This window comes from Fukomys damarensis, unplaced genomic scaffold, assembly GCF_012274545.1.
Source record: "Fukomys damarensis isolate Sample0158 unplaced genomic scaffold, DMR_v1.0_HiC HiC_scaffold_1, whole genome shotgun sequence".
Lineage (NCBI taxonomy): Eukaryota > Metazoa > Chordata > Mammalia > Rodentia > Bathyergidae > Fukomys > Fukomys damarensis.
Genome location: NW_022900913.1, coordinates 5,021,914 through 5,047,051, shown reverse-complemented (window position 1 = coordinate 5,047,051; position 25,138 = coordinate 5,021,914). Strand labels below are relative to the sequence as shown.

The 25,138-nt window shown below is 42.5% G+C and overlaps 1 protein-coding gene across 1 annotated transcript in view; it reads right to left on the bottom strand.

The window, feature by feature from the left end:
• Adcy2 (adenylate cyclase 2) overlaps positions 1-25,138 on the bottom strand; it is a 371,910-nt gene that overhangs the window by 89,471 nt on the left and 257,301 nt on the right. The window contains exons 6-13 of the mRNA XM_033758687.1: positions 23,225-23,336; positions 20,565-20,692; positions 15,766-15,924; positions 14,787-14,919; positions 13,268-13,444; positions 9,978-10,021; positions 6,316-6,396; positions 1,702-1,771 (exon numbers count right to left, since the gene is read on the bottom strand). Of these exons, the coding sequence (XP_033614578.1) occupies positions 1,702-1,771; positions 6,316-6,396; positions 9,978-10,021; positions 13,268-13,444; positions 14,787-14,919; positions 15,766-15,924; positions 20,565-20,692; positions 23,225-23,336 (904 nt within the window). The remainder of the gene's footprint in view (positions 1-1,701; positions 1,772-6,315; positions 6,397-9,977; positions 10,022-13,267; positions 13,445-14,786; positions 14,920-15,765; positions 15,925-20,564; positions 20,693-23,224; positions 23,337-25,138) is intronic.

Sequence of the window (25,138 nt, the reverse complement as noted above, 5' to 3'; positions counted from 1 at the left end):
CAGAACTGCAGATAAGAATGACTGAGGGACCCTGGGGGGGGGTTTACAGCCCATGGGGCCACCATGATGAATTCTATGCCAAGGCCACTGAAACCTCATGAAGATCCTGTCAGCTGGGTTAACTGCATGTGCACAGATTGTTTCCTAAACTATGACAAACATGCATTTCTTGGTTTCTGTTGCTGAAGGATGGGCCTCCAGTTGGATTAGGGATGTCTCTTCCCATACATCTTCCTGTCTCTACCCTTCCTAAGGGCCTGGAATGCAGGCTGCAGATAGGTGGGACAAGAGCTGGATTAAGCCTTAATGCACTCTGAAATTGGCCTTAAAGGAGGCATCTGTAAATACGAACACATGGGGAATGTAAGAAAAGCTATTTTTAAATGATGATTACCTTTTTTGTTTCTTTCTGTCTCGAGAGTGCTGTGATTTAATAACCAGGATAATTTACATACTGATGAAAAAGCTTTATAAGCATAATTGCTGAAATATGATTACATCCTATGCATTGAATTATATCCTTATCTTTGAACTTCTCTGGGGCTTTGTGCAGAGATATGAGGTGGAATTTTATTTTGGTGTTCATAAAGGAAACAGACTTCTCTCATAAAGGAATAAAGTCACAGACAGTAAGGAGCCATTCATATATGTTCTTCCTCAAGAGTGAGGCGGTCAGTAGTAACACATCTTATCAAGCATCGAGTCTGTAAAGCATCTGTAGTCGAGTCTGTTACTTGGAGGTGGACAAGCTTCTTGATCACCAGCACAAGGGAAAGTTTGGGTGTACCTGTAAACTCTGACCCTGTTGGAGTTTGGAGATATTTTTGATGTTTGATTATTTTTATTCAACATCCATAAAATAATGAACTCAATTTTCTCAGTAGAATTTTACTAGCAATGATGCGAATGTTGCCATTAATATAATTGTTTTTGTTCAAACCAAACCTGTAATTAAATGGTTGGATAATGGAAATTACCTCTAAATCTTGCTCCTTCTCTAGATCAACAGAAAAAAAGGTAAAGGAAGTAAAGTTGGCCTAGAAGAACAGATGTCCTTTCTTTAATAATTACTTAGTTCATTTTTAAAAATCTAGATTAAAACTGACATATAAAAACCAAAGTTCTGCTTCTTACTTATGCCTGAAATAGTTCTTAGTTTGACTGATTGATTGTCACTGGGGATTGAACTCAGGACCTTGTGCTTGTGAGGCAGGCAGTGGAACCACTGAGCTAAATCCCTGGCTAAAACAGCTCTTACTCTGGGAAACTTAATGTGAAATTATGTAGATGTAGCAAACCTTGAAAGTTCGCATTTTCTAATTTTTCTGAACAGGTGTTAAATGTAAAACTCCTATTTTTGTCAAGCTATTCCAGCAATTTGTATAAAGATACTGTGGAAGGATTTAAAGTCTTTTCTGAGAAACTGTCACATTGAGAAAGCCATGCATTAGCTCCTACCCTTTTCATTTTACCCCGTATTTCGGACATGATACTGACTTTGTTTATGGCCAAGAGCTGAGATTGAGGAGGGGCCGACATGCGAGCTTGTTAGAAAGAAACATACGAAAGCAATGTATGTGTACAAACTTTCAGGTGGTTTAAATGCTACAGGTAAAAAACAGGAGCCCGATTTCATGACAGAGTTCAAAATTATATTTCAGAAGAAATACAGATTTGGAGGAAAGAGAAAAAACAGCTTACTTCCTTTTCTAGAATTTTGTTGTAGAAAAGCAGTGAGATTCTCTGAATGTCTTCAGACTTGAGCCACTGCCTGGAAATAAAAAAGACAGACATCAAAATTCCAAAGCTCCAAGCAAACATCTGGAAGTACTTTTTATAACATGACTCGGATTTTTCTTTCCTGAGTGTGAATCATCCCAAACTGAACATTTTTAAAAACATAAGGCCAACTTACTGGTTATGGAATCCAGAGATTGTTAACACGATCTACAAATACAACATTTGTGATCACAAACTGCTCTTTTTGGGAAGGTCTACATTACAGACCAACTGTCACATCACACTGAAGCTCAAGTTATCCAAATAGAATCACTCAGAGAAACTCAGCACAGGGATTCAGTGAGTTGATTCCCTGAGGCTTGATGGAGTCCCATGGTAACTCCACCTCCTGGAGGATGTGGTTTTTAAAGAAACACCTCATTCTTCGCTTAGAGAAGCAACTCTTCACACAGCATGGCAACTGTGACAAAGCTTCGTCCACACTTGCTGGAAATCCTTTCATCTCGAGAAAGTGAAAGTCATGGTTGAATGCAGTTTTCCAAAACTTGCTAAAATTGCTAATATAGTGAGCCGCTGGTTTGGAAGGTTTGTCGATGAAAACATAAACATCCTATGCATTAGTACATATGGATTTCTGTGATGTTGAAGAATAGAAGAAAATTCTATGGAAGCACGCAGTGTCCACACTGGCCAACTTGTAGAAGTCTGTTTTGGGAACTCAGTTGTAAACAGAGAAAGAGTGCAAGGAGGACTTTGCACCGCAGTGCCGCGCGTAATCCCATGCTGAAGAAGCCACCTGGCATACGGCCACGGAAGCTGTGCAGGTCGCGTCCGTATTTCTGTGGAGTCTGATGCCCTAAAACATATGTAAATGTTTTAGGGAGACGAAGGATTTATGGTCTGGGAGGAGCCATGGAAAAAGAGCAAGTGAAATGTTTCCACCAGATCTGCCGTCTGTAGGTACCGCCGCTTCCCGATTGCAGATCGAGGGTGTCAGTGTGAATTACGTTCACCAGGGAGACCAGCACCGCACTGGGGACTCTAGGGCTGCGGGGAACCCCGACAGGCAGCTCTAACATGCTCGCTGCCAGACAGGCTTCCAGTCGGCCTGATCACTGGGAGACCCAGCAAATGCATGATGCATTTTAGCTGAGGCAGGGGAATGAGTAATGTATTCTAGAATAGCTGCCGTTAAAAGTGAGATCAATAAAAATGTTTGATTCAAGGCTATAAGCTTTAAATAGCAGGGAAATAAAATTTTTGGTATTTCTTGTTATTATACCAGCTGCAGAACTATGGCATTATTATCTTTTATGAGGTGAGCTGGAAGAATCAAAGAGTGATTAATATTAAATAAATAGTCCATAACAAAATTAAAATTAATTTTTATCAGGACTCATGCCTGTGTATTTACTGAATTATGAAAAGTGTTTGCAGGTAACGTATTTAAAATAGTGCTTTTCTTTATTGAGAGAGAAAAATCTAATTTAAGAATGCTCCAGGATAACATAAACTTGGAAGTGGAATGAGTGAATTTTGCATCGTGGTAATAAAACCAGCTCCTTTGTTATTGCAGGCCACCATCCTGCTAGTCTAGTCTTTGGTTACCTGTGTCTTGCAGATAGACAGGAAGGTCTCAGGCCAGGACTTGCCTACCCAGTGTCTCCAGAGCCTAACACAACGCTTCATGAGTCAGGGGGCTGGGGAAATGACTGGATTACCACCAGTGCACAGGCACCCCTTTTTTCACATGGCGAGGCCTGTTCTGTGGCTTCTCCTGGGAAGCAAAAAGTGCTGGGCGGGATTCTCACCTGGACCTTAGAATGCGGGACCATCATGTGTTCTGAATACCCACTGATTTAGTTGCCTTTGTGAATTCTCTGAAGTGACCTGAGTTCTCACTACTGATTGGTAAAGACTACAGAGATTTAATTATGTGGCTTGCTTAAATGAATAGGAAAGATCTGCGCGGGCGAATAAGGTCAGATATTACTTTTGGCAACTGGAACTACAGAGAAAGATGAGAGAGGACAAAAGCAGGGGTCAGGGAAGAGGGGAAGAGGGGAAGAAATGTATGTGTTTTCTTCATCATCCCTGGCCTATATTCTCTACAGCATGAAAACTTTCATCCTTATCCCTGGGCTGTATTGTAAGTGACCCCTCATTAATTTACTTTACACTATTATTATAATTATTTGTTGCTAGACGGAAGCCAAATAAAGGAAATGTTACACAAGAGCCAGATGGGAGAGGAAGGACAGTTGTATACCCACCACCTCCCTGGGAATTGTTCTGGAATAGAAGAATGAGAGTTCTTAGGCATGGAGAACACAACACAGAAGACTGTGGACTCAGAGTGGGTCTCTCTCCAGATTCCTGCAGCGTGGCTGTGTGCAGGGCTGGGCCACGAGGGGCATAGGCAGGCAGAGCGGACAGTGGGTATTGGGAGCTGGGCCGGACTTGATAGGAGTAGGGTTCTTCTAAGAACATCCTGCAGAGAGATTCTGCCCCTGCCACCCTGGACACACTCCCAGAAAGGAAAAGCTTCTGGATTTGAGTGTCTGATGCTCAGCAAACGCTGACACGACTCATGTTTTTACCAGTTTTCACTAAAATAGGGAGGGAATGAACAAATGATAATCTGCATAGAAATCAGTGTTCTGTGTCAATGGCAGAAGCCAACTGATGGCCCCAGAAGCCTAGAGCCATGGTCATATCCTTGGGAGGGATTAAAAGAGGAGAGGAACCGTGTGTCAAAATAAGAGGAGCTAATGAGTAGGGGATAATGAAATATAATAGACACTAATTAAAAATATATGCATAAGAGCTTCCATCTAAAAACTCTCCTTGCTTTTTGAGTATAGCACTGGGTTTTTCTCTGTTTGAATTCTGAACCGGGTTGGGAGAATTACAAGAGAAGCTTTTACACCAACACGGAATCTTTCTTTAGAACAAAGCTGCATGGAACTATGAAGGTGTTGGCTAAACACGTGTTTGAACACTAAAGCACACAAAGCAAACACACACTTCAAAAGCAAACTTGGCAAAACAAAAGCAAAGCTAATGATTGTACTTTCTATTAATTCCTCCAGCAGGAACATCCTGAGAGGTGATGCAGAGGTGGTTTAAGAAGGTAGGAGTCCCTCCTGAGCATACACTGAGGCTGCCTTTAGAGACTGGCTTTCAAATATTATTGGCAGTGATTCATTGTCAAGGAACACAGTTTCCTTTTTCTGTTGTTGCTGTATGTTGGTCTGGGGGTGACAGCTGCTATTTGAATGAATACGTCCTCTACCAGCCCACATGGAACAAGAGGCTTCTGAGGTTCCGCTGGCGGTCGCTTACAGGTAAGAGCTTGCTTCCTGGTTACTTGGTGGGCTGCAGGTTCAACTATGGCAGAGGTGAGGCTGTGTTCACACCGCTCCTGGTGCCAGATAAAGCTGTGCATTTGTCCAGGCACTGCTGGTGCCCTGGACACTCAGACAGATAGAGGCTTTGTCTGTTTGGAAGGAAGGAAGGAGATCAAGGCAGGTGATAATTCAGCCTGATAGATACCTGAGCTGCAGCTCCTGCTTGGCCAAGATGCTTTTCTGCATGGATGCATTTACACGCACACACACACACACACACACACCCCACAGATGTTCACGTGAATGTTTCACAAGCCCTATAAATAGTCTCAAGACATGGTACATAGAACAATCTATTAAATCATGCCATTTGCAAAACCCTCTATTAGCTGAAGCCGCATGACTTTACTTCGGAGTCAGCGAGTTCTAAGTGAGAAACATTTCTGCTTTTCAAGAATGGATTTAAATTTTTATCAGGATGGCAACATTTCTGTGAGGGCTGACCTTCACCATAAGGTACTTCTCCAAGCACCTACCCAGTGTCTACTATGCGTCAGGTATCTGTCTCTGCTCTCCATGAAATTCCTCTGGGGTGCAGGGACTGCGGTGACTGCAAAGGCCTCTGGGGGAAACCACTCTGACCAGCAAGCAGAAGTCACTGCCTCTTCTAGACCGCTTCTTCCCTCCAACTCTTAGTCATTTCTAACTACACCAGCGATTCTTGATTTCATGGGAGGAATGATGTTCTGCCTCCCCAAGGGTCGATTTTCCATCTTTCAGTCCCAGCAAAATCACATTCCAATCCTTTTCAAGGATTTGGAACAGTGGGTATCTCCACGTCCTCTGATTTTGCAAGAAAATCAATGCATTGCCAATGGTTAGTATCACGTACAGCAATCTCAGCTTTTCCCACGTAGAATCCCTATTAGTAACACAGGCGGCTGTAATTTTCTCTCCATGATTGCTTCTAATTTTGTTTATTAGTAACTGACTCGGAGAATAATTTCTAGGTGGAGACAAAGCAATTTTTAAAAATGATGAAATAAATATTATTAGCAGGAGCTCCTGTAAAGGACCACTGAAGTGAAATCAATGAAGTGTCTCAGAAAAGTTGGCTTTGTCATGATCACCGCTGCAGAGTCTGCTGTGAAATGTTTTTGTAAAATATGACATTTTCAAGGAACAGGGCTTGAACTAAGATAATTTAAGATGAAAAATTACTCACTTTTGTGCATTGATTCCATCGATTGCTTGAATCATCCTTTCATTTAATTCTTCTTCAAATCTTTTCTTTTGTGACTTGGTTCTAGACGGAAAAAGAAATATGACAGGTTAGCCGGGTGTGGTGTAATCCTAGCCTGTAATCCCACCCCTGAAATCCCAGCACTCGGAGGCTGAGGCAGGAGGATCCCTGTGAGTTCGAGACCAGCCTGGGCTACACAGTGAGCACCAGTTCAGTCTCAACTACATAGTGAGACCCTGTCTCAAATAAAAAACAACAAAAAACAACAACAACAAAAAAGAAATATGACACATTAAAATAGTAGTACAGAAATCAGTATTAGACCCAGTTTTCTATGATGCAACATTTCTCTTTAATTTTGTTACTAAAATAACGCAAAAGAAGAGACCATAATGTATGAGCGGGTTATCTCTATTAACACAAGCCCACTCTTCAGATGGAATCCACTCGCCAGCATATGTGGTTCACTGCAGAAGTTGGTTTGTCTTTTATCGAAGGTGAAATTCACCAGGCTTTAAAAAATCAACACTGAAAGCTATTTCCTTTCTAAGATACAAGAACTTCCTGTCCCAAGAGATGTATTAATTGTCCTAAACACACTGCCTTCATAAACTTCATTTTTTGACAGAACATAGAAGCTCCAGAAATTCCCCTCCAAGAATTCTGGTTCGGTTGAAAAGTCATTTCTTTTACATGTTTTCCTTGGTCAGGTTTCAAGAATTTGGAAAACTGCACTCTTACTCTCAGCACATCAAAGCTTAATTGTATGCATTTAAGTGTTCCTTAGTTTTCAAAAGCACTGTTCACAGACACATTTGTAGACTAACTCACTTGGTCTTGACATCAAATAATCTTCAGCCAAAATGTAAGTTGCTTTTTGAGCAGATTACACTAAAAAAGAGAAGCTCCTCAAAGACAACTTGACAGTTCATAGGAGGATAATGTAAAGGAGGAAGCTGGATTAGTGCCTATTTTTGAAAGTTAGTATCTCTCGCAAAGATTAACAAGCCCAGCCTGGCCCTGCCAGCTGGACTTAAGAAGGCTGGGCCTCCTGTTTTGTGAATTTACCTTGTAATCTGGAACAAAAATAATGCTTTTGAGATCAGAATTGCCTCTAGGTAGAGATGAGAAGAGCATTAAATATGCACGGTTACATATATATCATTTTTCTGCAATTAAATATCACAGAATTATCAGTAACGATAATGGATTTTCCTATTGCAGCATACTATATTAGTAAATCTGTGCTTCTGCTCTTTTCAAACAAGCTGAAGGTGGTCTTGGTTCAAAAACCAGGATGTTATGAAGTTGTCTGCTTATACTGGGCTAACTGTATTGAGATGTTTTTGCACAGCAAATTCCAATCTATTTGAAGGAGACAAACTAATGTTTATCCTCTGCTTTTGGTGTCAAGGATTGAACCTTGTATGCTAGGCGTGCACTCTACCGCTGAGCTACACCCCGAAGCCCCTCATTCTTTGTGGAAAGAGTGAAGAATCTTAGCAGTCATCTAGCATGGCTCACACATTCACATGTACAAGTGAGGAGCTCTGTGTGATGTTATGAGCAGCTGAGACCTCTCATTTTTAATGGACTGGTCCCACCACTACTAGACTTGAGGTTTTCTGTTTTTTGCTTTTTTTTTTTTCCTACATTTGATGAAGCTCACAGGAAAAACATCTTCCATATTTTGCCCAGGCTAACAGAGGCATTGCCTTTGTCATACTCTTTACGATTAGCATACATAAAGCCCACACAGAGCTCAACATCGTGAATGTGGCACAGGAAGTCATCGGTACTCAGCCTGTTAGTATGCGTTATTTCAGTTCACCAGTTATCTGGACCACCATTCTGACACAGCCCATTTCCACTCCCCTGTCTTTTTGACCTCTGCCCTGGAGATGATAAGGCTCCCTTGGGGCTGATAGTCAGCACTTTGTTCCTCTAACTTCCTGCACTACTGACTTCCGGTCCTTCACCTGCCTGGGTCTGTAGTTGGCCTTCCTGCTGCTCTGTGTCTCTAATCTCGCTAATTTGTTGCCATTTGTTCTTTTAAGACCCTGCCTTAGACTTATAAGGGCTGGAGCCTCAGACAGGTTTCTGAGAGTCCAAAGCCAGAAAGGGAGGAAGCCCAGGTGGGTTGGACTCAAAAGCAGTGTCTTTTCCACAGGCCTGGAGGCCACCAAAGACCAACCACCTCAGAGGAAAGCAGAAGAAATACGGAAGATGCAGTTTGTGAAGCCAGCAGGACAGAGACATGGTGAGGAAAGCTGGCTCTAGAATCACAGAGCCTGGCACACCTTCAGGTATCATCTTTACCAACCACATGACTCTGGGCACCCTTCTGAGCCACTGTGCCTCTGTTTCTGCCCTTCAAAAGGACCATGCAACAACCTCTTCTGCACAGTGGTGTTGCAGGGATGAAATGTGATTTTTCTATTGTTTAGTGGAGATAAAAATAAGAGCTTTTTGCCATCATATTCTAGGCTGTGCTCATCTCAGAAGATACTGCCCCACAAAATGTTGGGGACCCTTGAGGCATTTCAGTAAGGAGACTTGAAGCACTATTGCATGGAGAGGGACAGACAGCAGTGGAAGAGATGAAGCAAAAGGAGGCCCATCAAATTCCTAGGAACAGCAGCTCATGCATGTGCTACCATCTCACTGGCCTTTGAGGCGTGCCTTCTCAAGGTATCTTCTGGGGTCCGCAGTATTCTTAAAATTAGCTTAAGAGCCCTTAAATATGGTATATACCACCACAAAATAATGCTCTGAAGGTCCAAGAGTCAGATTGTTCTAACATAAGTATTACATTTCAAAGCTAAAATTTCAAATTTTGCACAAAACAGAATGGATCCCACTATAATAAATGAAGTCATAAAGAAGAAGTATTTAAAAATATGTACTTCTGACATCACTTGGCAGGTGAAGATCTAAGTACATTTAACTTTTACTTGGATGTGATGCATTTTCTACAAGAAAATACGTTGATCTTGTTATTTTTTCCTTTATTTCTATAAACCTATTGATAGCACCAATAAAAATGACCTCTTTGTGAGGAAAGAAAGGCTGCTTTACCTTTGGGGCTTATAGCTTATATTAATCATCCCAATTGCCTACGGCTGGTTTGGGTGACTTCCAAACCAATATTAAATAAAAGTCAGCACCAAAGGTGGAGGGGCATGGAGTACAAAGGATTTATCCCGAAGAGTGACAGGTGAAAGGTGGTGGAAACGTTTTCCTTTGTTAAGCAGGATGGGCAGCTCCTCGTTTCACTATAAAAGGCTGGAACTGTATTGTCTTTATCTTTAGTATGAAACACAAAAGTTAATTTTAAGCAATACATTCATTTTACAGTAATTCAGTTTTTACTACAGACTAATATTAAGAAGAGTTATTTCAAGAAAACAGCTCAAAATACTAAAGTGATTACCAGGTGCTGTTTTCCTTTCTCTCCCCTTAATTATAATAGCAAACACTAATAATTTTATTTTTAGAAGCTAGAAGCAATTTAATGGGGCTTTTCGGAAGTAGCTGCTCTTTTAGAAGAAGGCTTTGAAATGACTATAATTGATGATAATTACTTTCAGAAACAAATAAATGCAATAAGCTTCAAAAATTAGAAAGTAAAAAATATACCTTACCTTAAGGTGCGATTCTGAAAATTATGCTGACCCATTGGTACATCCTATATGAAAAAGTTGATTAGTTACTAAAACATATCTCAAGAAGAATGTTGCATTAATAATGATAAATAAAATATTTCTTGTTTTTGCTTGAAAAATGACAGAAAACAAATGATTAGCAATGCGAGCAAAAGAGTTTAACCATAAATGTGAATCAGATTTAAAACCCATTTTATATTTATAATGTTGGGATAATCTCTCAACTCTAGATGTTGAAGCATAAGGACTGTGGTCTGATTTTTAAATATTTGCCTCCTGATATTTACAAATCTGATTTAGATAATGGCCCACAGACTATCTTTATTAGAGTTCTTGTAAGCAACTTACAATCAAGTGAAAATAGGCCTTGGTATCAAACAAACATTAGACTATGCCTTAAAACAAACATAACTGTAAAATCTGTATCAATCTTCACGGCATAACTGAGTTCTTAAGAAATCTACCACAGGCTAAATAAGTGAAATCAGGAAAATTTGGCCAGAAAGAAGAAATCACCAGATAACTAAGAAGAGACATAGGGAATATTCACTGCCAAATATCAGTAAGAAAGTTTTTACAAAATCCATTTTTATACATTTATAGTGGAGACTGAAATAAAAGTTGGAATAAAATAGCTCTAAAGACACTTTTGTTAGTTGGTTTGAACCTCAAGTTCAAATTAGGAATTATACTTAGACTAAGAAAAGGTAACATCATTTAAAAAAAATAATGGGACTCCATGCTTTATAGTAGAAAGTAAAATGATCCATTTTCAACATAGAGCTAATGGAATTCTGCATAGGGGATTAAATAAAAGAAATAACTTTTGGCAGTGATGATTGTTCAACGTGGGAATGTATCAAAAAAATCGCCATGGGCTTTTTCTAAAAATGAGTGAGAGATATAGCTAAGTGTAAAGGTAAGGAAAGACTTAGGACTTTCTTAAAATATTCTTTATTGCTGCTAACACAACATGAGCCTTGGCTTTGAACCTGTGATGGGAGAAACCAGGCTATTTACAAAACTGAGTTCATACAAAAGGTCTGCTGTGTTTTATAAACAATTTTCTGTAGTTGGAAGCAATGAACAGTCCTGGCCTGAAATGAGGTATTTCTGCCAACACATTGTGATAGATTTGACGCAGACTGCAGTCATCTCTGTGGTTTCACAGCCAGATAATGAGGAACCCAGTCACCTTGAGGCCACACAACACCACATATAGACTGGCAAGAAATAAGGACTGTAACAAGATACTCAGAAAGGTAAGATTTGTTTCTCAAAGGTATTTGTAAGGAACAGCACAATCACATGCAAATATTTAGAAAGGATTCATATTTCTTAAAAAACAGTCTATCGGTCAACAAACTGAAAACTCTTGAGCAAAAATCTTAATGAGAGTCCCAGTTATTAGCCATGAATATTAACAAAAGCAGCACTCAGGCACAGATATCCAAGTCATTATTTTTATAAGAACAACACAAGCATTAATTTTCACTGGGGACTCAGTGAATTCTGGCATCACAGGATGCCTCTTCTAACACACCCCAGGCGTCCCTCCTTGAATTACTTCCTTCTTCATGCTTTCTTCCAGGTCTAGGGCTTCAAATATCACCTAAAATGCAATGACTCTCCAGGCCTCATCTCTAGCTGGGACCCTTCGTCTGAGCCCTGAGTTCAGGACTTGCACATGCAACCATCGACCCTTCCTGGTTGCACTTAGATATCTAAAGGGCATTTAAAGATGTCCCCTCACAAAATCTTGACCTTTTCATCTTAAATAAGCTGCCTTCTCCATTCGAGACATCGTCGGTCTCCCCACCTCGGAGCCTGCTCCTCACCGTCTCTCAGATCCAGTCCCCTACCGGTCTCATCTCTCAGCTTTAGGCCCTGATTTTGCTTCACATCTCCCACTGCTGAAGTCTTGGCATAAGACGGGGTCAGTCCCACTGGGACTCCTGTGTTCTTGCTGCTTTATTCCAAAGCATGAATGTGCTGTGTTCCTTCCTTGTCTAAGATCTGCTATGGCTTCCCATTGCCCTTGGAATGAAAAATTAACTCCTGCCCTTGGTGCGTCTCACCTGGATGACCTCCCTCTGCTCACTGTTGGTGACTCTGAGGGCTCCTCAGCCACCTCTGCTTCCATTCTGAGGTCACGGACCTTGTTCCCCTGCCACCTCCTCTCTAACCGTCTTGTTCCCCTTTCCCTGAGTCTTCTCCAGTCATCCCATGCAGAGCAGCCACCCTGTGCATCCTCATGGCCATCCCATTCTATCTCCATCATGCCCTCAATGGCACGGGTACAACTTCATTCCCCGAGTTTTTCTCTACTCACAGCCTCCCTCTTTTAGAACGCAAACTCGAGCTGGTCCTGGTGTATATCTCGCTGACTGTCTGATGGGTCACACCTTCTGTCAGGTCAGTTTTTCAGTTGAAAAGAACATCAAGGAAGTTGGCCAAATCATGAATGTTAATGAAACCCAATCAAGAGTGCTGAGCCCTACCTGAGCTTAGGAATGTCATTTAAGACTGGGGGTGTGTTGTACAGTGCGACAGGAAACTTCACTTTCATGTGACAACCTGGCATGATTCTCCCTAACAGCCAATAAGAATCATGCAGTGTTGCATTTTCCTTTTTTAAAATCTCAGTCACACCCTCAATACAGTGAATGTCATTATGTGGGATCACACTCGCAGGTAGTTTGAAGATCTAATAATACTATTGGGATTAGTCTAAGTGCTTAAGTATCTGTATGTTTCCTTCCTCCTGTGGGCTCATTTTGATATCTCTCTCTCCGTATTTCTGCATGAGTCCCTTTGTAAGGAACTTTGGCTGTGCTTTCTGTTTGGGAAGTCGGGATGGTGTCACTCGACAGTGGCCGTCACTCCACGACAATGCAGCGTGCGTTGCTGCCTACATGCCGCAAACATCTGGGCTTTTAACACAGTCTCCACAAGGTTACTCAGACTCCAAAGACATTCTGCCTTTATTTGTCTTTTTATTATGATACTCGAGGCTTGCTATGTCGTAACACACAAAGGAACTTCCTCGGTCGAAACAATAGTTCATGAATGCTTCTGCTATCAAGTGTGTACAGTGCCGTGTTGGGTTACAAAGCTAAAATGCAGAGTCACTTGGGGCTAGAGCCCTGAGCAGGGTAGACCTGGAGATCGTGGCACAATGCGGACCCCTGCCCAGAGAGCTCCTCTGACGGGAGCTGTGCAGCTCTGTGTGGGCCCAGGCTTCTAGTGCTTAGGAGAGGTGGGCTTACCGTGGTGCTGATCTTGCCGTTCTCGGTGGTCATGCTGTCTCTGTGATGCAGATGTGCGAAAGGCTTTGCTGCTCCCCATGACTCCAAGTACCGGGTCATGCGGACAGACGCCCTCATCTTGGCCCCGTCCAGGGTGTGGCGAGGCCTGAACAGGTGCTGGGGACTCCGTCGCTCTCCCTGGAGAGAAGTGCAGCGTGACACCCAGAGCCCCACAGCTCTGCCCCTTGTCCTTCCTGCTCCAAGCCCCCTGGCCCAAGCCAGTTCCAGCTAAGGCCACCCCTTCCCTCAACACCCTCTGCCTTCTTCCCTAGCGGGACTGAGAAGAAGGCATCTGAGGTGAGTGTTTTTTTCCACAGAGTAAAACTTGGCTGTGACTGAAGTTTAGGAAAAAATAATAGACCTATCAATGGATATTGTTTAATAAGGTATATTCTTCAATAAATACATTAATGTTTTAGCTTTCTCTTGATGGTCGAACTTTTCTAAAGTCATAGCTGGATCTGGGGCATATCTGTGCAGTGATCTCACACACCCTTATTTGGGTATGCCCCGTCTAGACAAAACACATTTTCTGCACACTTTCCATCACCCCACAGGTCCTGCTCCCTGTCCTATGTGTATCTCCAGAACCATCACCAAGCTGGTTGGATGTTTGTCTCCAAAGTTGGAGCTCTGGTTTTGGGGTCACTATCATGGAAAAAGCACATTCTGTGATACTGGTCTTGCCAGTTCAGAAGTCTTTCTTGTTGAGATCGGCACCCTGTACCAGCTGTCTGATTTGTGGGGACCTACATGACTCCCTTCAGTGTCTTAATCTGTAAAGAGTGAATGGTGAGTGTCAGTGCTCCACCTTTTTGGCAGGAATTTGAGAAGCGGAGACAAAACTAAGACCTCTTGGCCCTGGTCTGGCCTAACCTGCAGTGTGAACGCAGTAAGAGATGGCTTCTTACTGTCTGACCGGGTGGCTGTTTTCCTGGAGACAGGGGTTTTGTGGGATGTAAGAAAACATGTGCACATGAGCACATTTCCACAGCAATGCAGGGAGATGCATCTGCTAGGCTTCAACGTTTCTTTATTTCCTTTTTCTCATATATTCCAACTATTTCCTCTCACTAGACTGTCATCCTTTGAGCTCAGCAGCACCATCTTTCTCTTCATTTAACTTCCCAACTCACAGGTGTCAAGGCTGTGCCACTGAGCTCCTTTCACAAGCAACATCTACACACACACACACACACACACACACACTCTGCAGGCCAAATCAGCAGTGGCATGGATGCCTCGCCATGTGTATATTTGATGCTTCTCAACTGTTTCTTTCATAAATATTCAAATACATTCTTATAAAACCTCTTCCTCACTAAGCCCCCAAATGCTCTTAAATTCATTTTAGAGGCAAAGATTAGCCAAGGATTAAACTGATTTGGACTAAAAACACACTTATATAAAAGTTTGTCCCTCCTTCCTTTTAATCACAGAAATGACAGACTAATCGCAGATGCTTTAAAATGATACTGACCTTGGGGTTGATGACAAAGTAGGTTTTCACCAGGTGCTGTTTTAAATATGGGTCTCTGATGTCACCATCTCCCTCCTCCACTTTATATGCTCCGTTCAGATGTTCCAAAGTCACAGAAGAGATGTGGACACGCCTAAAGTTCCATGGGAAAGTCACAGTCAAGACAGAGAAAGACAGATGTAAAGAACGATGCTGTCTTTGTGATTTCTAGTGGTAACTTCTCATTCAAAGGAAGGAAACTCAGGTGTTCTGGGGCACTGGTACAATGAAGGTTTATATTTCACTGATCACTGCTTTGGAAGTCATGAGTTAGTAATATTTGAAGTTTCTGCATTCATAGAAGCCTACATGGTTGGTGCAGTGAATTATACCAGAACACACTTGGTGGCATCAAAGTTTTGCATGTGAGAATATCATTCAAAATGCAGGTTGAGGGTGTTTTAGGAGAAGCTCTGAGCTGCATAAAAGTAAGGATTTTCTTTCTCAGTGCTCACTGTCATGCATCTCCTCAGTGCAGAATCTGCACTGAGATTCTCTTGTCTGAGAATCTCCTCTCCAAGGATGGAAGTTACAGTTGCTTTTTAACAGACACTACTAGGGAAATGCCACATCTGGACTGCCTTATAAAACACTGCAAATGCAGGTCTGTATTCATAATTTGCAAATAAGTAAGGGTTTATTATTTTGCATCTCTACCAGTGTTTTCATAAAGTCAGTTTACTTGAGACTTCAGAGTTTGCATTTTGCTTTTCTTTTTGTGCAGTGCTGAAGTGCCTTGCACATGACATGCAACTGTTCTGCCACTGAGCCACATCCCCAGCCCTAGAGCTCATGTCTTATTATTACAAGAAGCCATCAAACTTGTGTGGCATGACAGCACGATGCCAACACAGGCCAGAGAAGTCATCAGGACCCGAAAAGCCACTCAGTAGTAACTGTGCTGCCAGCCTGAAGACAGAAATGCCAAGTCTGGCCTTACCCAGGGACTCCTCCCGCCTCCATGTGGTTGGCCAAGGTGACATCGTGTGACCACACGTCATACTGCCACTTCTGCAGGCCGATCACGCCACACAGCACGTTCCCAGAGTGCACTCCCACGCGCATGTTGATGTCCACCCCGGTGGCATCCCTCACTTTCCTAAAGAGACAGGAAGTGATGTCACAGTTCAGCAGCAGCCTGTTCTCCCTTTCACATTTGGTGAGCTTGCTTGGCATTTTTATTCAGAATTTCTGTACTGTTGAAAAATCTGCTATGAATTCCTCCCGGGGCAGAAGATCACTGCCCTAAACCATGAAGAAAGTTGTTTCTTCCCAGACAACCCTCAGATTTGACGAGCTCCAGTCTCTAGCTAGCAAAGGACAGACCTAGCTGATGGCAGAGTGAGTTAGCTGTGCATTTCATTCAGCTGTCGTGTATCAAGCACGTACTTACCACGTGCTGCACCTGCCCTGTACATCCATAGGAGACTCACATGACTTTGCTTTGTAACATCAGGACCATCTTGGGGTCGTTTGTCATGCTAGTGGCCCCTGGGGCGTGAGCCCCGGTGAATATATTCAGCTAGCGAGAGCACTCAGCCCATGCAAGAGCTTAATGATGAGAGCCCGAGTATGAATTTAAAAGAAGAAAATCATGAGGTGAAAGCTTTTGAATTGTGCAATTCTTTAATAAAAAGAACATATTTTTAAAAAGCTTTAGTAATACATAATGTATCATGAGGAGGAAATTAATCTAAAGTTTTATTTAAAAATACTGTAGAACCCTATGCTGACTGTAAGAAGAGAGATGTGAAGAACTTCAGTGAAGAGGAAATGGAATTGCTTGGTGATACTTATTTATTTTTGCCAGCTAAATACACGTCATTTAAAGTATTCTTGTGAAAGAAGCCTTGCTACATGGAGAAAAACACTCTAGAGGAAATGTGGAGTGAAGGAAGGAAGGAGGGAGGGAGGGAGGGAGGGAAGGAGGGAGAGAAAGGAAAGGAAAGGAAAGGAGGAAGGAGGAGGCTGCTATGAGAATTATAACAAGACACATCAGGGACATCTCAAAGAAGCACAGCTTTGTACATCATACTGTAATGATAAAATGCTATCACTTGACCATGCTAAAAGTTATAAAATTAACGGGCCCAGCTTCTTAAAATGTGGGTCCTTTCACTAGTTTAAAAAAATTAAAATTCCTGTAGTCATTCCCATCTTTTCTTTCTTTTTTTAATAAAGAGACTCATTTGTGTCACAGCTCACTCGCTCAGTTATGTAAGGACTGTATCTGGTAAGAGGCTTGTTGCTCACAAGGTCTCGAGTGGTGAATCTGGCTCTTGGATACCCTTTAGCAGCAAGGGATGCATGACGTTGGTTCCAGCCAAAGGAACACTATTCGCATTACAAACAGATAGGATAGACAGGCAGCTGATGTAGAAGAAAGACAGTTTGTGGAATAGTCTACTCTGATTGTTGTTGGCTCGCATACTTCTACCTGTGTATAAGCTAATTCATTTATATGTATTCTGAAGATTCTAGTGTATTGGTACATTTTAGGTCTACAATATGATGACATTCATCATTGGGATCTTGTACCTTTACATGATATATCTTGGTTCTTATTTTTTCTCCATTTCCCTGCCCTCCCTTCCACCCCTCCACCCCTCCTTATTTACAAAGAGTTTGTTTCCATTTTTTTCTTTCTCATATTTATTCCTTTCCCTTCCCCTCCCCCTCCCACTTCCCCTTCCCCTTTGGGCCTTATCTTCCTATTTCACATTATTTAATAAAATGGTGAGCAGACAATTCATTCCCATCTTATGGGTCAAGACTGGGAGCACAAATGTTCACTTCTTCTGTGAGAAAGAATGAGAACAAACAATTCCAAGAATTTGTTGAGATGCTCACCCTGTCATGACATTCCCGAGGCTGTTAACAACATGGCCTATTTTTTATTATCTTATCGACAATTCCTAAGACAAGCAGGTGACATACAACAGAGGAAGGGCGTGGCATCCCTCCATCTGCAGTGGTGGGATACTGGTTCATATCACCATTGTGTGATCTGAAGGCTGAATTTAGGGATAAGCAAGGGTTAGGGGAGTTTTTTCATGTCTACTAAAATTACTGAGATTAGGATATTGCTGATGCACCAAAGATGAATGGGAAAATGAAAAAAAGCATTAACAGGGTGGAGTATTATCCTGCTGTGAGAAGGAATGAGGCCTGTCCTGAGAACACTCTGCTAATTCATGCATTGGAGGCAAAAAACGAAAGCATAACTACTTTGAGACTCTTCTCACAAAACATCTAAAATAGGCAAATTCATTGAAACAGAAAGTGAAGCAGAGATGACCAGGGGCTGGGGAGAGGGAATGGTGAGTTGCAGCTTTATGGGTACAGAGTTTCTGATCGGGGTAAAGAGAGGGTTGGCGAGAAGACAGCAGCGGTGGCAGGGTGCACAGCATCCTGAATGCACTTAACATGTGCTGTGTACAGTTTACTACGGTAAAACTGTGGAATGAATTCACATTTCAGATGACCTGGAGACGTGACAGGAAGTATAATGCAAGGATTCTTTCTCCTAAAACCCCTCAGCATTTGTAATAACAAATGGAGTGGGATCAGAAAACAGTTGATTCAAAAGTGGAATCAACTTTCAAAAAAAGTAGATGGTTTAATCCAGTATATTATTGCTATTATTATTAACTTTTATTTTATTTTTTAATTCTTTAAGTTTTTATCAGTACATGTTTGTAGTACATAAAGAGTACATTCTCCACAGAGAGCCGGTACATGTCCATAACACATCTTCATTTTTTAAACTCCTTCTGCCCTTCCCTCCTTCCTTTTCCTTCTCTCCCTCTCCAGATCTCTAATTCCATTTGCAAAAGTTCTGTCTCCCTCTTTCCTAATATCTAGCTTATATTTAAATTATTTACACTTTTTTTCTTTCATACAAGAGAAATCATGTGACAGTTAACCTTGTGTGTTTGATGTATTTCACTTATTGTTATGGTTTCAAGGTGCAAATGACTCAAACTTATCCTGCTTGGTGGCAGAGTGTGTAAATACATTCCATTGTGTGTAAATACAACATTGTACCACACTTTTCATGCAGCTTTCTGTAGCTATGCATTGTTTTCAAGATTTAGCTACTAAGAGCAGCAATGCATTAAACACAGGTATGCATGGGTCGCTACAGTATGATGCCATGCACTCTTTTGGGACATACCTGGGCGGGGACTAGGGAGGGAGTTGAACATATTACCAATATATGTATTTTTGCCTTTCACAAAAATATTTCCTACATCTATTTAAAAAGAAAATCAAGGAAAATGCTTTCCTCTAATAGGAAAGGGATGTGGTAACTGCCTCCAGGGGTAGGTCATACACTTGAGAAAAGGTATTATCTTCCTTAATTGGAGTCACTCATGTCTAAACTGGCAGAGTTATGGTAGTTCCTTGCTTTTGATAAAAGTTAAAAAAAATCATGCATCAGAGAAAATGCATGACTTATTTATGGGATGAAGCAAGTACCACACAGCTCTTTCCCATACCAAGTAATTTACACAGGAAACTGAGTGCGCAGTGACCCCTCTTCCCTTCTCCGCTCCTCTTCTCATCATTCCCTTCCTTTGCCAACCTTTCGGCAGTACCTGCAGTGATCACCGCTGAGCCAGCGGACCTGGATGCCACAATGCAGGTTTCTCACCTCCTCATGGGTGTCTTGGCTTCTTGGAGGGTGGAGTCTCCATTCCCGCTCCCTGAGCAGCTCTGAGAGCCCCCTACAGACCTTGGACTACTCCAGGGCATGCAACCAACACACATGGTGGGAAACACAGGGTCGACCTGACTTTTTTTCCCCCATATAACCCTACTTGCTCAAACCTTGATGCATTGAACTAGAATATGAAACACAGGATCCCTATCCTTTTTAGATAAAAACTATGTGGTGGATGAGAAAAGAAACCACTTGATCAAGACAATTTTAAAAATGTAATAAACTAGAATTCTTCAATCAGCAAACAAAAGGATTCACCTTTATAAGAACACTCTAGGTTCTACACAAGGCACTTTGAAAGAAGAACTCATGGTAGTCCTTAGAGCAAAAATCAACCTTTTACCTTTCATGGTTATCACTTACCTGTCAACAGTACTGAGAACAATATTTTAAACAAGCAAATCTTCTCTGGAATCACAATTTAAAAAACATAATGCAGAAGACATGTACAGGTATAAATGAAAGTACTCATAAAGCTGAGCACATTGTTGACTAGACGAAGCAGCTATGAGTTAGATGTGTAAATTAATTATAGTCTGGTAGTATAAACTACTTTTCCTCTTTATAATGTGTGTGGTCATATTTTTCAGAATTAGAGACACACTGAGGGTAGAGACTTTCTCCATAACATCAAAGAAGACACTGAATCAATTTTTTTTTGGGGGGGTACCGGGGATTGAACTCAGGACCTTGCACTTGCAAGGCAGGCGACAGAACCACTGAGCTAAATCCATGGCCCCTCAATTTTTTAAAATCACAGCAAAACAGTCCCTTCCTGTAAATTTCTAACTCAGATTTGTTGTAATCAAAGGGTAATAATCATGATAGCAACCACTTACAGAAGCCCTAGGACTGAGTCCTCATAAAACCAATAAACAGGTCTCTGCATATTTATATTTAAATGTGCAATGGTTCATTTAATGCTGGGACACAGAAAAAATAGAAATGCTTGCAGGTGAGAATTACAATTCAATATTGTTCACATTAAAAAAATTAGTAAGTAGTAAACTTACTTTATGGCTTCACACATATCCAATCCCATTTTCACACAGTTCTTGGCATGGTTAGGAAGAGAGATAGGGAGTCCGGAAACACAGTAATAGCAGTCTCCTAAAATTTTAATTCTCATGCATTCATTTTCCTGGAAGAAGAAATCACAGAATTCCACCTGCATCAGCCTGCTGGTAACCCAGGACCACCGAGTGCCAGCTCTACTGAGGCTGGTCTTTGGGGAGTGAACATGAGGCAAGAGGGAGGGAACAGCTTTCCTTCGGTTATCCGGTGAGCAGAAGGGAAAGGGAAGGAAACGGGAAAGCGGGGAGAACGCTCTGGAATTATTCCCACTCCGTAGATGCAGAGGAGGATAGGAGCCGCATCACTTTCCCTATCTCCCAACGCCGACGGCAACAAGGAGCATGGCATGCAGAGAGGAATCTTTCAGGGCAGAAACTGGAGGCCAGACTGAGTCTGAATTAGAGTTTTGTGCTATTCTCTACTCTGTGACTGTTATCTTTATGTAATTTCAACCCAAGCACATTCTCACCTGCAGAATCTGATATGCAGAGACTGACAAACATCTCAACAATCTGATAAGCCAGCATGAAGCACCACCAAGTAATAATTCTGACCTTAGGTTAAAATGAACTCACACAAAATTATACTAACTTATTTTTCTTGGGTGGACCGTGTTTGTAATGTTTAGATTAACTGCATTTAAACACATTAATCCTACCTCCATTCCTCACCTTTTCAGCCAGCTCATAAACTTCAGTAAAGTAAATAGCAGCAAACATTTATCAAACACGGATTTTTCTTCCCTCTGACACCAACAGATTTTAAAGAATAATAATATATATATATTTGGTACTAGGGATCGAACTTGGGTCCTTGTGCTTGCGAAGCAGGCAGTGGAACCACTGAGCTAAATCCCCAGCCCTCAAATAATAATATTAACAGGACTTCTTTCTCTTAGGCATGCATCCCATTTGTTGATTTGGCACATTTCTTTTCCTGTCCAATAGCTCACACACTAAGATGTACTTTCATGATTATTTATAACACTAGTTACGTTGTGTTTAGTCATTCTGATAATAATATCATAAATAAGAAGCAGGTAAATTGCTTTATTCGTCAGGTTCCCCTCCCACACTTCCTCAAGGGACATCCTGCTTCTAGAAAAATAGCAGTGCATGGCAGGGATCTGGAGTTCCACGGACTAAAGGGTGTGCTTCATGTCGCTGTCACTCAGTGAATGGGCTGTTTGCTTCTTCTGCTGTCCAGAGTCACCACGAGCTGGCTCCATGGTGTGCTACACTTCTGACAAGCCCTGGATGAGTCAGGCAGATATTCATTCCTTCACTCCAGGATCAAAGGAAGTGCCAGTGAGTGTCTCCACTGTAAGTGATGAACTGTGTCCTCCCGAATGCACCTGTTGCTCTCAGTCCCGATTCCTGGATCTATGAGCTCATCAGCAATGGGATAGTTGCACGTGTAATCAAGATGCGGTCATACTGGTACAGTGTGGGCCCCGACACAATATGACATCTGTCCCTAAATAAGGGGGCAGTGTAGAAACTGAGACGCTGTTGCCATGTGAGCACTAGCTAGGCACTGACACCGAGCATGCTGGAACGTTCCTTCCTAAGAGGACCAGGTAGTTTAAAAAGTAACCTTTTGCTAATGAAAAATTTCCATACATCACATAAGGGCTTGACCTTTCCTTTTCCTTAAATCTTCACCTAAATTCACCTGCATCCCTTCTGTTGGGAGTGGAAGGAGTCAGAGCTACACGCTGTCTGCAGTGAGCACTGCAAACCAGCTGATGTGTGCGGGGGGACTACAGATTGATCAGCCAACATCTGCAGGCCAGGCCTCCTCCCAGACACTCGGCGGGGGGCTCTGTATTGTTTAACCGCGGGCTAAACACATGGTGAGCTAAATTTAGGACCAAGCCCCTCACATACAAATAACCAATCAATAGACATAATGAAGTAGTTTTTGTTGAGAACAATTCAAAGACAGAATTAGGTTGATGGGAAATGTCTCCCTTAAGCAAAGGGTTGGCTTGGGAGACTCCACTCTTTTCACCAGCCGCTCTAAGATGCTTGTAGAGAACCTGTCGCCTGTGCTGTGTGTGAAATTTCTCACATGAGCATAGGCAGGGCATATCGTGAACGTACATTTCTGTTCAAGGGGCACAAAAGCCAAAGGATGAAAAGGTGACAGTAAGAAGCAAAAGGCTTGCACAGAAGGTAGGTGTGCTATTTCAGGGGTCCTCTGAGAGTCCTACTTCACAATAGGAGCTCAGGATGGCTATGGCAGACGAGCAGAAATGATTTTCCCAACGCCTCGACATGGAATGCCACTAAGAGGCCTCAAAATAGCACCGTGCAGAGAGAACTGCAAATGAAATCTTCTCATCTTGAGTGTATTTATTATATGTGTGCAGAATTATACAGAAGCAGGTTCTAAAAGTAGATGAAAATGCAGTAATTATGTGCTGTGGCATTTTGCATCCCAGGTATAGACTTGAGATTCATCAATGACAAACCAAGGAATTTCACATGCAGCATTCCGGAAGGGTGTTGAAAAACAGCGAGCTATGGATGATGCGGAGGCGACAAGGCTGGGTTAGGGTGAGAGGGCCTGGGGCGGAGGGAAGCCTGGTACTCACCTTTGCGATCTGATCAAACTTCCCGAAGAGCTCATTGAGCATGTGGACCAGTTCCCCCGGAGAGCAGTCGCTCGCCAGTCGAGTGAACCCCACGATGTCAGCATATAAGATACTGTGGGAACAGGAGTCGGAAGCTTAAGGGAGTCAGTGTACCTTTGTGCCTTGAGAGATTTCTATTTGTTTCTTTTCACTTTGTATTTGCATGAGAAAAATGTCATTTTCCTGGAGAGGGAATATATACGCTTCTTGTTAAATTTCTCATTAAACTTTTTTTTTGAGGTGGTGGTACCAGGGTTTGAACTCAGGACCTTGAGCTTGTGAAGCAGGTGGCAGTGCCACTGAGCTAAATCTGTGACCCTCATTAAACTTTTTTAGTGTTAGTTATTTTCCTACATTTTTTAATGGTACTGGGATCCATCCCAACGTCCTCATGTCATACTAAGCTACATTTCAGGCCATTTTCTTTTGTAATTTACATTGCTTAGGCTGTGTTGGAACTTGGGATCCTCCTGCCTCAGCCTCCCAGATGCTGAGATTACAATTATGGGCCACCAGATGAAGAGTTATTGGGAACAGAAAAGCCCCGCCTGCAACATGCTGGCTCCAGGCCATTCTATCCAACCACCTGCCTTCTCCCTTCTCTACATGTGGCACACATCCTGACGGCCACAATGACCCTGCTGGCATCCAGTGTGCCTCTGCCCACTCTGCCACGTGATCTATATCCCACTGCAGAAGCAGTAAATAGTAAAATACAATCTGGTTTGTACTGACTGAAAAAAATCCTGGAATTATCTTTTTCATAAGGGGTATTTGCTTTTTGGTCTCTTTGCCGTTTTGATCTCTGTGAGTGCACGTGTGCCGTACACAGCTACCACAGTCCTTCGGGGGAGTGGGCCACATGGACATACCCTCTTCATGCTCTTTCTGTCCCCTCTGCCGCCCTCCCACATCTCTTGGCCCCTTCTCCACAGATACTGAAAGGGGTCTGGAGTGTTTACTATGGGCCAGGATGAAGCGGACACTGAGTTTCTTCCTAAAGCTCAGAATTCAGTCAGAGGAGCGCATCGAGCAAACAAGACCACCAGTGAGTGTCCTCACTACAGACCATTTCTGAAGGAAAATGCCGGAGTGAGGGAGCGAGGGGTGTGGGCCAGGTGCCGATGACAAGGTGGGGGTAAGAGATGGATCCGATCAGCACCATTAGAACCACTCCTCTGGCTGCCAGCACAGAACCTAGCACCACTCTGCAGGGATCCAGGAGAGCCCGCTGGATGTCTGTCATGGACAGGGCAATGGGGACCAGTAGAGGGGTCCAACGTTGTTACTGATTAGGTGGTGGTGGGGGCACAGCTAGGAAAGGAAGCGCTGAGGATGAAGACCAGTCGCCAGTTAAGAAACTGGCTGCAGGAAGCTACGTTTGCACAGATCAAAGCAAGCTCACAGGGGACAGTGGCTAGTTCAAATGTGGCTGTGTTAGTTGGAGGTGTTATCTTAGAGGCCTACTAAGTGGATCAGCATGGGAAGTTCTGTTGAATTCTGAAGCTTAGCATCAAGTAGATGGGAATTCAAGTTCGGGAGAAAGATGAAGAAAGAGAGAGGAGCACGAGACCGTACCGACAGCACTCAGATACAGGAGAGGCTGGAGTCCGCCAGGAGAAAACACCATGGACACAAAGGAAGAACACACAGGGAATGCAGAGTCACAGAGGCCAAGGGGTGGGCCTGCTCTGCAAGGGGAGGGCAAGGTCAGTGTGGCTCAGGACGTCTGAGTGGTCAGCGCAATAAGGGTGCAGGCGTCCTACACAGGTTTGGGGATTAGACAGGTCGGTGGTGAATTTGGCAAGAATCAGTTCTGTGGCTTGGTAGAAGTAAACACCGGAGGGTGAGAATGTGAAGAGGAAGTAAAAGTAA